This window comes from Ambystoma mexicanum, chromosome 11 (assembly GCF_040938575.1).
Source record: "Ambystoma mexicanum isolate Mex_15411 chromosome 11, UKY_AmexF1_1, whole genome shotgun sequence".
Lineage (NCBI taxonomy): Eukaryota > Metazoa > Chordata > Amphibia > Caudata > Ambystomatidae > Ambystoma > Ambystoma mexicanum.
The window spans coordinates 1092193588-1092206181 of record NC_090934.1 but is presented as its reverse complement, the minus strand read 5'-3'; the positions used below and the strand labels follow the sequence as shown (position 1 = coordinate 1092206181).

The following is a 12594-nucleotide window of genomic DNA, read 5'->3' as shown; positions in this document are numbered from 1 at the left end:
TCTAGATTACGGTGTAAAGGGTGCACATAACTGGGGAGAATCTCTATGAAGAAGGTAAACGGCTGCCATTCCAAGAATGGTGCCAATGGTATGACGTGCCCAACGGGGCTTTAAGTTATGCCCGAATTGTGAAGAGAATCGCTACCCAATGGGAGGGGGCCCCAGAAAAACCAGGGCATAGCTCCCTAATGCATCAGATGCCACTGATCTCAAGCCTGTATCTGCAGATGAGGGCACAAAAAACCCCGGAATTAGCCGTAAAGACAAAATGGGATCGAGACATCTGGCGAGAGATACCTGAAGAACAGTAGGCCAAAATATGGGAACAAACCCGTAAGGTGTCAAGAAATGCCAAGTTTAGGCTCATACAATACAATTTTTCCCAGTATATATGACACCATCCAGACTTCACACGATCAACCCACAACACACACACACCTGCCCCTGCCCTATATGTAAAGACGCCACAGTGAGCTTCTGGCATATGACTTGGTACTGCCCAGGAAGCTATAAGGTGGCTGATTTCCTTTCTCTCAGACCGCCAGGCGCGGATTCACTGAGGTAATACGTTCTCAGACTCCTGCCCTATTCTCTTCGGGGTCCCACAGGGGGCAAGCCTGTCCCCTATGCTCTTCAATATATATATGAGGGCTCTGTGTAGCATCCTGGTCAAGGCCGGGGTGTTTTTTACAAACTACGCAGATGACACACAGCTCATTGTTGAGCTGAATGGAAACCATAGGGAAGCTAGTGCATCAATAGGGAAGATAGTGCATCAATAGGGAAGATATATGCATCAATAGGGAAGATATATGCCATGATAGATGAATGGATGCAATCCAATTGGATGTGCCTAAACAACGCAAAAACTTAACTGATGACTTTCAGCTCTAATCGGCAGCTATCCAATCTAGGAGGCGAATATAAGTTTTTTAAGATAAAGGACGCCATTATAAAAGTTTCGGCACAGGTCAAAACTTTGGGTATGATGGTTAATGCAGAGGTTAATTCTGAAGCACAGACCAATTATCTCATAAAAAACACAGCCTATTACCTTAAGTTAATAAGAGCAGTAAAACCATTCCTGAATGAAACAAACCTGGCCACCATAGCCAGAGCCATCATTCTGTCCAGGCTGGACTACGGGAATGCTCTGATGATTGGCGCTACCGCGAAAGATCTGGCGAGATGCCAAGTGATTCAGAATGACGCAGTCAGAATGATCAAAAATTTGAAAAGAGGGAATCATGTAACAGACCAGAGAAGGTCACTGCATTGGCTAAAAATGGGCGAGCGGATACGTTTTAAATCTCTTACTCTCGTTCATAAGTGCATATATGGCAAGGCCCCTGGGTATCTAAAGAACTGTATAGTTCCATACGCGCCACAAAGAAGTCTGAGATCAATAGGTACTGGACTGCTGGTCATTCCCAAACACAGACTAAAATCAGGTCTGGGCAGAGCCTTCGTGGTACTGGCTCCTCAAATGTGGAACAGACTTCCTGAGACCTTGAGAATGGAGGAAAACCACCTGGCATTTAGGAAACGCCTTAAGACACTTATCTTTCAGTAGGAATTCTCGGACTTCCTCTCTTACAGAGTGTAAGGATGCCAAGGGCGCATCTTACACGTGGTTTAGGGTAGGCTGCGTTTGTGTTATGTCATTGTGTGTTTTTGTCTCAAAGCACCCTGATGCCTGCGGGCTACCGGCGCTATACAAAACCAAAATACTTACAAATACATACATACAGTGTGCATAACATTCTGGGAGGAAGTAATGAGTAAGACCAAGTCCTGGGCCCATAGCACTTGCACACCTGAAACATGTTTATGGCGGATACTACCAGGTGGGGGAAAAAACCAAAAGGAAAATGGTGTCTATCCTGCTCATACTAGCCAAACGTAGGATTGCGATCCCATGGAAAAACCAGAGGGGACCATCGATTCAGTTATGGTTGAAAGATGTACATTGATAGGGGATGGCAGTTATGGAGTTACTCAGGGATCAGACCCCAGTAGACGCAGAGACGATTAGGGTTATGGATAGGGGACAAATGTTAACAAACTGATGAACACTCCGGACTTAAGCCCACTGTGGTGGGAGACGCATTGGGTTGGACTCACCGAAACCCAAATACTAGTCACCATTAAGAATTGGCCTAGATGCAGAGTTGATCTTTCTTACTTCCATCAATCTGGCCACTTGCAACCGTGAGGTAAACGGGTGTAAAGACTTCTAACCTCACACCTTGGACTGGAACATTTAAGGTATATGTTGAATATTTTATGTTTACAGAATATGATACGAAATGTTTATCACTGTTGTAATGTTTGATATGCTGTGATACTAAATGCATTTGTTAGAATGTAATAGTAACTAATGGCGTCACTACTTTATCAATAAACAAATTTAAATGGAAAAAAAGAAGGGTATGTGACCCAATATTGGAAGAAAGTTTATTTTGTGGAGTAAAAAGAGATTGAAGATTGGAAAAGTCCTGGCAGGCTAGTGAACCATACAAGTAGTGAGTCGGGACTCACATGAAGGACAAGAGTGAAACATCCTGGGAGGAGAGTAAACCCAGGAGTAAGGAAAGAAAGTGAAGCTAGATTTGTGAACGAACACTGAAATATCCTGGCAGGAGAATAAACCAGGAGTAAAGAACGAAAGCAAGACTATATTTTGGAGACGAGAGTGTTGCATTCTGGTAGGACAAAACAGGGAGGAAGAGCGGCGCCCTCACAGTGCAAAGCCGCAGCGTTGAGCGACGCAGGTGCACAGGAGACGCTGCCAGACTAAATGTAGCACTCTCCGCTACATCCATGCCTATATGAACCTAGGCACGGGCCCTCTGTGGCAAAGCCCTCGCAGAACAAGGCAGCTGTATTGAGTGACGCAGGTGTTTGGCCGCGATGGGATTGCTGCGTAGACGGTGAGTGCGGACGACCTCACTCTCCGGTCTGCAGGCGCCAGGTAAAACATTGTGCGGAAAGTTACCTTGCCACACTCCATGCAACACCCCCCCCTGATCTGGTGCCCCTACTCTTCCTTCGCACAGGTTTCCCCCCTGTGACCTGACCTGCCACCCTACTCCTTCCGCTCCCTCACATCCTGGTCTACTCTTAGATTGCATGCGCTCCCTCGCATCCTAGTACATGTGCGTCCCTCACACTCAGAGCTGCGTGTATTCCATCGCAATCCTCGATTGGATCGTGCCTTAGGCCGTGTGCGTTCCCTCACACCCTGAACTGCGCGTATTCCACTCGCAATCTTAGATTTTGTGTGCTCCTCACGCTCTAGGCACTGTGCGCTACCTCGCATGCAGAACTGTGTGTATTCCACTCGTAATCCTCGATTGCTTGCTCACCCTCGCACCTGGCTGAGTGCACCCACCGCAACTCTTGGAGGTCTCTCTCCTCTCGGGTGCGTGTCCCCTGTGTTCCCCACGGGCCCTCTCCTTACCCTGCCACTTCCCCATACCTAATGTTTACTGTTCTGAGGTTTTGTTTGAAATGTTTGTTGGTTAGTTCATTGCCTGTATCCCAGTTGTGCTCATTGTTTCCCCTCTAGGCTCCCTGGTTGATTGCTCTGTTTGTTGGCGTTTTTTGTTTTCCATGGTAATTATTGCCTGCGTCCCTCCTGTGCATTCTTTTCCTCTAGGTTCCATACTCCATTGTTCTGTTCCTTGGCATTCTTGTTATCCACGGTTGTTTTTCTTCTCATATTGTAGTGCATGCCTGCCTGCTGTTTCTTCCTTATTCTAGGTTCCCTAAGTGATTGTTCGGTTCTTTTGTTTTGTTTCTCTTTGGTAGCTAATGTACATTGTACTGCTGGCATCCCTGCTGTGTCCATTTTACTTCTAGGTTCTGTTGGCAACTGACTTGTCTATGTACTCCATTTGTTTTTCTGTCACTGTTCTGTCGACTGTGTACCCCCTCCTTTTGTATCCCCCTCTCCCTAGTGTTCCTTCCCTACTACTTCCACTCTCTTCCCCCCCTCCCCCCCTCTCTCCCTTCTGCACCCTCTATGGTGCTCGCTGTCTCTCCTATCTTCTCTAACTGCTATTCTATCGACTATCCTATGCTTCTCACTAAGTCTTTCAGAAAGAAGTTCAAAAGGGATATCCTAGTCTCCAACCCAGGCCTCCCTATGGCTGATACCTACACAAGTGCTTCCTCCAGACAGACCCTTATCGACATCCTCTTTGTTGTTCCCTCTCCAGCCCATATGGCATCTGTTCTCTCTCCTTTTTCCTCTTCACCCATTAATGGTGGCACACATTGGGAGGCCCTCCCGGCCTGCTTCCACTGCTCCAAGACCATCATTAATGTTAACCTAAATGGCATTGTCCTGGTCCAAGGCCTTCAGGCCAACCTCCTCCTTTTTGATACACTTCCTGCCCCGTATCAACTTCCTTTCTTCTCCTGCTGTCCCTCTTTTTCCTCTGGCTCCTCTGCCTCCTCCATCCTTGGCCACCTCCACGGCGGTCTCTGCTGCTTCTCCGGCCACCCTGTTGCCTCTTTCCTCCGCCACATTTCTGGCACCCACCTCCTCTTCCTTGGCTACCTTACCCTCTCCTCCTCCTTCTTCCTCTGCTCATCCTCGAGCACCTCTAGGGCGTACCTCTTACCTGTACCCATCCACGGAAGTCTTTCAAAGGGGGCAACCTGCTCCACATTGCTACTCTCAACTCTCGCTCGGCAGTCAAACACTCGTCCGACATCTGCTGTCTCCTCAAAGAACTAGACCTATGTGTACTCCGTCTGACCGAGACATGGTTCACGGAAAGCTCTGTCACAAGCTTTGACACTCTCCTTCCTGATGGCTACAAGATTTTCTCTGCGCCCAGAACCAACTGTCCCAGTGGGGAGGTGTAGCCTTGATCTTCCCAGAGTGGATCCCTGCTTCTATTATTCCTATGCAGGACTACTACTCCTTTGAATGCCTAGTCTGCAGGCTCTCTATCTTTTCTGGCCTTTCTCTCACTGTGGCCACCATCTACGGACCGCCCGGCCAGGTAACCTCCTTGCTATCCGAGTGGGTGGACCTCTCCTCATCCCTCCTCGCCTCCACCTCTCAACTTCTCCTCAGAGACCTTAACATTCACTTGGATGCTTCTTGTCCTTCTGCAGGACTCTTTCAAAACTTCTGTGACTCTCCCTCTAGTCTTCCCTCTGGCCCGACTTGCTCTGCAGGGCACACCCTGGATGTTCTGATCCACTCAGACCTCTGTAACTGTCTCATCACTCCTCTCTCCTGGAGTGATCACTTTCTCCTTTCCCCCTCATCTCTCTCTCCCTCAGGCCAAGCTGACCCCAGCACTGCCACCTACCTTCTCGGTCATCCAACCCATTAAGCGTGGTCAGTTGAGGCTTTCGCCGCGACTTTCTGCCCTCCTTCTGCAACTTTGGCTGACTCACAGTCTGACATAGCCCTTTCTAACTCCATCTTTCTATCTGACGCTCTTGATGTACTTGCCCCTGTCATGAGGATCCATTTGAAGCCCAAATCCTAGTGCAACTCTTGGTATGATTCCGACCTCGTCACTCTCAAACGCAAGTGCAGGGGGGCTGAGAGTAAGTGGATGGCTTCAGGTACACCCTCTAACAAACTGGCCTGCCGCTTGCGCCAAATGCAGTACATACTCTGTCCTCGCCAAGAAGAGCGCACACATCCAAGCCCGCGTCTCTGCAGCATCTAACAACTCGGCCGAACTCTTTAAAATCTGCAAGGAGCTGGCCAATCTTGCTGCAGTCTCTACCTCTCCTGTTCCCTCCCAGGCCCTCTGTACCGCCTTAGCTTGTCGTTACATCGCTAAAACTCAGGACATTCTGTCCACCCTCTCTTCCTTTCCCTCTTCCTCCTCCTCCACTCCTGGCCTGCCTGTGGCCTCCTCTCCTCCCTTCCCTTCTCTTCCTTTCCCTTGTTCACCCCTGACACTGTTTCTAGACGAGTCCGATCTATGGAAGTCTTGTCAAAACAGGTTCTTCCCTGTTCCTCCAGAACCATCAAGGACCACATCGACACCCTTGCTCCAGTCCTAGCCAGTTTCTGCAATCACTCTTTTGCCACTGGACCCTTCCCCCCATCCCCCCTCCCCAAGCACTCCCCTGTGCACCACCTCCTTAAGAAGCCCTCTGCCGATCCTTCCTCTCCGGCTAACTATCACCCGATCTCTGTCACTCCTTTCCTGGGCAAACTCCTGGAAAAGCTGGCCCTCTCCCAGCTTAATCTTCACACTGAATCTGTTGGTTGTCTCCACGACCACCAATCTGGCTTCAGAGCAGCCAGAAGCACGTAAACTGCTCTTTTGAACATCAGTGAAGACCACCTCTGTAACCTCGAGTGTAACCTTCTTTCTGTCCTCATTCTCCTCGAGCTTTCTTCTGCTTTTGATAGTCATCCATGCCATCCTGCTAAACCGCCTCCGTGATAACCTGGGCATCGCCAATCCGGTTCTAGGCCTGGCTGACCTCCTTTTTCACTGATCGACCCTCCCAGATACAGCTTGGGTCCTCCCTCTCTATCTGTCTCTACCTTTGGTGTACCCCAGGGGTCTAATTTTTTCCCCTGACTGGTCAACCAATAGCTGGCACCTCTTGCCCACTGCATCGCTACTCTAACTTTGAGCTCCCCTCAGCCGCCTCTACTCCTTCTCTCATTCCTGACTGTCTTTCCGCAATCCAGGAGTAGTGTGCCGCCAATGATTGCTGCCTTAATGCCACTAAGACTGAGATCCTCCTTTCCTCTCTCTCTGGCCGCCCACTCTAGGCCCTCTTCCTTCTCCCACCTGTGAGGCTAAAAACCTTGGGGCTCCACCCTCTTTCTCCCCTCACATCTCTCTCATCTCTAAGTAGTCACACTATCAGCTGCACTTCCTCCGAGGTATTCTTTCTTTCCTTACTTTCCCCCAGAAGGTCACGGTTTCCAGATCTCTGGTCCTCTCTAGGCTGGGCTACTGCAACAGCCACTTTCTAAATCTTCCTGCCTATACTCTCCGTCCTCTACAACGTGTCCAGAACAGGACTGCAAGACTTGTCCTTGGCCCCAAGCCCAGGGATTGTATCTTGCCAGCACTGAAATCTTTTCACTGGCTCCCAGTGGCAGCAATGATCAAGTTAAATACCCTTTGCATCGTCCACAAGGTTTCTGGGGCCTGGGACCGTACTACCTCCAAAGCTCTGTTCCTAAACACCTCCCTTCTTGAGCTCTCCGCTCATCCACATCCAACTCTGAGGGTCAGTCGCTTTTCCAAGCAGACTGTTGGGGGTAGACCTTTCTTCGGCTCTGGACTCCCTCTGGAACAGCCTCCTTGCCTCTCTCAAACTTCAACAGAACCACCACCGGTTCCGGAAGCAACTCGAGACCTTACTCTTCGCCTCCCCTTTCTCTCTTCCTCTCCCATGCCGATGAACCATCTGGTCCATGCACTGGTCACTTGGACACCCTCTGGACTCTGACCCAGGTCTTTCGCTTGTCCAGCTGCACCTACCTTGCACTGCTGCCTGGCTCCCACAGGGTTGCCAGTCAATTCGTCGAAAAAAATTGGTCGACCAGACAAATGGTCGAATCAAATTGGTCGAAAACCATTTCGTCGAATTTTTTTTTTTCTATTTTAACCCTTTTTTTTTTTTTTGGGGGGGGGGGGTCCCCCCAACCCCCTTTTTTCTCTAAAAACCCATTTTTTAACAAAACGAAAACCCAAAAAATAAATATATAAATAAAAAAAAATTTCGGCGGAATGGTTTTCGACCAAATTGCGTCGACCAAATTGCAGTCGACCAGTTTTTTTTCGACGAGTTGACTGGACACCCTCCCACAGCACTTGTGGTCTGCATCTGTTACCCTAAAGTCCCCTCTCTCTGCACTTAAGAGAAACCCGTTGGCTGCACTTTCCCAAACCTGCACTGAGCCACTAGCTGGCTGCACATTTTGATTACCTGCGTTTCTGCATCCCTCCTGCACCCCATTTTTGGCACTTCATCCCCATTCTCTCCCTGCGCTTGTGCATGCTGAATGACACGGGCCTAGTAAGATCTTTTTATCCTCACTCTGTTCCCCTCTTGTCACGCCTAGAAACACTTGTGTACAGATGCGTTACAAATGCCATATCATATGAGAACAATATTGTGAAACTGTGGTAACTAATTGAAAAGGGGAAGAGCCATACCCTGTTTAGAGATTGGTGAGAGAGTGGCAAGCACCCTAGCATGGGAGTACACCAGGGAGAAGGGAGGAGTCATACCCCTTTTAAGTTTGATGAATATATAAAGTGCAACAAACATACTGAAGAAGTTGTGTATATGAAAGAGACTCAAGGGAAGAGTTCTGCTTGAACTGTGATGAACAACATTGAACACGCCAGAGGAACTCTAGGGGAAGGGAAGATTGGTTTTCTTGGTGGAACTTTATTTCTTCTTTTTTTAGACGCTTTAAAACTTTTTGCTTTGAACCATCGGGAGAAAGCTACATCCATGGAGCTTACAGAAATCCCCTTGTGCACATTAAGTTTACACTGTAAGGGTCAGTTTGGGATTTTTGGACACAGGACGCTCTTTTGTTTAACATCCTGACGCAGACGTTCCTTAGTTTTGTTGAGGCTGGGAAATCCCTCCTAGGATCAGGAATAGATAAAGTTCTCTCCCTCACCCCCCTTGTTGTTATGCTACTCTGTCCGAGTCTTACTCTTCATCCCTTAAATCACTTAGAAGGGATGAGGAGGGTGCTTCACAGGCGTAAGCCGGAGAGATCTTCCTAAGACGCCAGCAGAATCTGGTAAGCATTGGGGTTAGTGGAAAGGTGAAGTACTCGAAGGGTGTTATTTGAGCCTTGCAATGATCAGGTTTACTTCAGAGCTTTATACTTTGTTTGCTGTTTTGATTTATACTACTTGGGTGAAAGGATCCTTGGTGCCCTATGTACATAAAGAATGCCACGTTCTCCGACCGACTTTCATTTGGAGGTAATAGTCGTCGCATACCACCAGAGGTTTGAGTGTACGGGGATGGGTAACAATGGTCAGAAGTCGCTCCCCCCCATAGTACATGGACAGTAACTGGAGAAGGGAAGGAAGCTGGAGGACTGCTTAAGGGGACGACTGCAAGACCAAGGAACAATTATACTTCAAGGACAATGAAATGGGTAAGCTTGGGGGAGTTTAACTGTGGTGTTAATTCTACTTATGAATTTACCACTGAACTGGGAACTGAGATTAATTGCAATGTTACCTTTTATGTATTTTAATAAAAATAAAGATAAACAGCTGTTTGGATGGGGCCTATGGGTGGGACTTTGTGGGTGGGATTCACTTGGCCATCATAGGAGAGACTCCTCCATTCCAAGCTTTCTCTTAAATGATGCGTTAAAGTTTTAACTCTTAAGAACTCGGTTTTGGGTCCAGCAAAGTTGTTTGAAATACGGACCTTTTTTCATAAAAAGGATCTCAAGTCTGCCAACATTGAGGTAATGGGACGTCATTGGGCTGTGTGTTTTGCTTGGTGATGAAAAGGTCAAATTTGTTTTCCACATTCTTTCCAACTATTTGAATCCAAAATAAAATGTGTTTCTTCATCCAAAGAATTGGTTAACTTAGTTCTACATCTTTTTGTATGCTTCTCAGGCACATTAAAGCGAAGGAGACCACCACAAACTGCTCAACCACCATCACATCAGAGACCCCGGGAGAACTACCGGATGGGGCAAATAAGACGTTAACTACAACCTTTGCCTTGGTTCTTCCTAGTGCCTAAAATGGGAAAACTTTACTCCAAAGAAACCTACTAACAGTCATTGTCCCAGTCTAACTCTCAAACAAAGCAAAGGTGGAGGAAGAAGGCAAGCTCGGATGTCCTCAAAGCAAACAAACCAATGGAGCCATTTGCTTTTTAACGTGCTGGAACTTCCAGCGAAAATGAAGAAAATAACATGATTTTCTTAGCTGTTTTAACCCGTCTAATGGCACAAATTCTTAGAGTATCATGGTTTTATGTTTGCCGCCTCTATCCTTCATTGCTGCAATGGTCCTTCACTTGCAAGCAAAAGCGGCCCTGTAAAATTTGCGTTCAGAAATTAAAACAATATATTTTTCCATGATCGGAAGATAGGCCACATCAGCATTGGAGACATTATATACCAATGTGTATACCTTGTTATATGCAGACCTGTATTTCTAATGTACACCCGTATTTGTGTGCAATTGTAAAGAAGAAAATGAAATATTTGCAATATGGGTATGTTTCTTTGTATTATAAAACCTTTTTTCTGATGATAAATTACTGTTTAATTGACATACTCAGGATAATAGAGGATATGGTGTATAGTGATAACGATTTCTGGGATGCTTTCAACAACAGCTGTGAAATGAGAATCAAAGCATTTTTTTACGATGTCATGATCATAAATGGTGAAAATCCTCATGTTTTACTTTGAACAGCTGTTGAGATTTAGCACTCAAGACTGTTTTTTTTTCCGGGTGATGCTCTTAACAAGGTGGTGTTGTGTGTAAATGCAAGATAGTTTTTGTTTGGGGGTTATTTAAGATTTCTGTGATCTTAAAGGATATTTTTTATTTTCTTCTCTGATTTCTCAAATGATTAGCAGAGATATGGTTGTATAAATTAGAAGTGAACAAATCCGTTTTTAAATGCTTTCAACCAGTTTGGTTTGGTTGTTTGCTCAAGTATCCTTTGAATTGTGATTTGGTCCATGATGGTCATAAATGCGTCAAGGTTAAGTGTCTTTTTAGTTTTTTTTGCAAACCTTTTGCATACTTTTTCTTTCAACATGTTGCTAAATGAATAACCACTAGTACAGTTACATAACTCGGCTAGAGAAGATAACTGTAAAGGGGAGGCCTACTGTTTTATATTTTTTCCTTCCATGTGATTGTAAGTGGTAAAGTTGAAGAATAAATGTCTCTTTCCAAACATGACAAAAATGTAAACAAGTTGCATTTAAAAGGAGTTAAGGCATTTTTACACTTTATGGGACTTACGGCTATGCAGCAGATGGAAGTGGACATTGCAGAAATTGAGAGCTTGTACATACTTACTGCTTCTTTTTCTAAGGGCAAAAAGCCAATAGGGGGTGTACTGCAATGAGGATCCTGGTGTTGCTTTAGGCAAATATTTGATATTCAGATTTGCTTAGGGTTGGAAAGTCGTCTGTTTTTTTTTTTCTTTTCTGTTAGAGTGCAAGGTTTACACCATCATTTTCATAATGTGACGCAAGCCAGCAGGGCCAAAAATGCTTGATTAAGTAACAGGATCTCTTCCTTGTAAACTTGTACAGTACGTGGTAACTTTTTCAGAATACACTTTTTGTACAATGGTTTAGAGATGATTTTGTACATGAAATCCAAGTCCGGTAGCTAGGTGACTATACATAATTTTATTGCTCTTAAGTAGGTAGAACTGTGTAGTTAAATTCTTTTTAAAATATTGAAATACATTTATTTTCAGGTGCAAGAAGATTGGTTGTGGCCGGGGTTGCATTCCTTGAACGATGACTTATTCTGCTACAGTTCCTATTACCTTCTAGTGCACGATTTACCTCAAGTCATGAACCAGAAGGATTTTTTTCTGCTTGTGGTGTTATCCTGTGGTAGGTTTTGGGCAGGTTCTGGTCACTTTGTTCTACTTCTAGTCTTAGATAAATGTTTTTGGAATAGAAAAAATGTGCACTGAACTCTCCACTGTAAGTCATAACTTTAGACAAATAAAATGAAAGATCAAGACAAATGAGATATAATACTACTGTCAGTTTAATGTCCACTGTGTTTTATACAGTATCCTTTTTTTGTTCACTTTTGAAATTTTTACTAAAACGATGCAAAATAAAAAGAAAAAAGTATTGTGCGAAGCTATGTAAGTTTTTTTGAAACTTGAATTGCATTAATAAATATAGACTTGAAGAAATCAACTTTATTATTTCTTGTAATTTAAATGGACGGACTATTGTTTCACAGTAGTTTTGCTGTGGGTCCCCTTTTTGTATTTGATTCTTGAAGCTTTGTTCAAATGTAAATATGGATATTATATAGCCCTGTTGCTACCTGGTCCACCCCACTCTTCTGGAATTTTGAGTCCCGTTTGTGGGCCAAAAAGACGTCTTCAAGATTCCAGCTTTGAGTTTGTTTTTTTGGGTCCCTTTTATGTGTAGAAGTGCAAGTCTTAAATAGCAAGGTGCTTTATATTGTCATCCAAGACCAACACTGGAGGAGATTGTGACTTGCGTTGTATGTCTGCTGTTTAGGTTGGGCATAGCGCAACTGGGAGAAATAATTTTTAGACCGTGTTCTTGGCATGGCATGAAGATGCATTTTCATTAACTAATTTTGCATTCTGTCTGAAAGCCCAGTAAGTGTTTTGAATGTTTGTGACTATCATTTTGAGCCACTATTACTTTTTTCCAGTTAATGTAATTGATTACAATGATTATGCAATGAGGCAATCTCGATTTTCAACCAAAACTCCTTTTATAACACTTAATGTCAAACTAAGGCGGCAACGCCTCTTTTTTAGTTAATTGGTGCAAGTTGTATCTTAATTTAAATCTGGAATGCACAATGTTTGCATTTTCAGGTATGTGCATTA

At 45.1% G+C, this 12594-nt stretch overlaps 1 protein-coding gene across 1 annotated transcript in view; it reads left to right on the top strand.

Annotated features, from left to right (window-relative positions):
- ADAM10 (ADAM metallopeptidase domain 10) overlaps positions 1-11920 on the top strand; it is a 1301929-nt gene extending 1290009 nt beyond the window's left edge. Inside the window, exon 16 of the mRNA XM_069624354.1 lies at positions 9621-11920. Coding sequence (XP_069480455.1) covers positions 9621-9715 — 95 coding nt within the window. The 3' untranslated portion in view covers positions 9716-11920. The remainder of the gene's footprint in view (positions 1-9620) is intronic.
- The last annotated feature ends 674 nt before the right edge of the window (positions 11921-12594 follow it).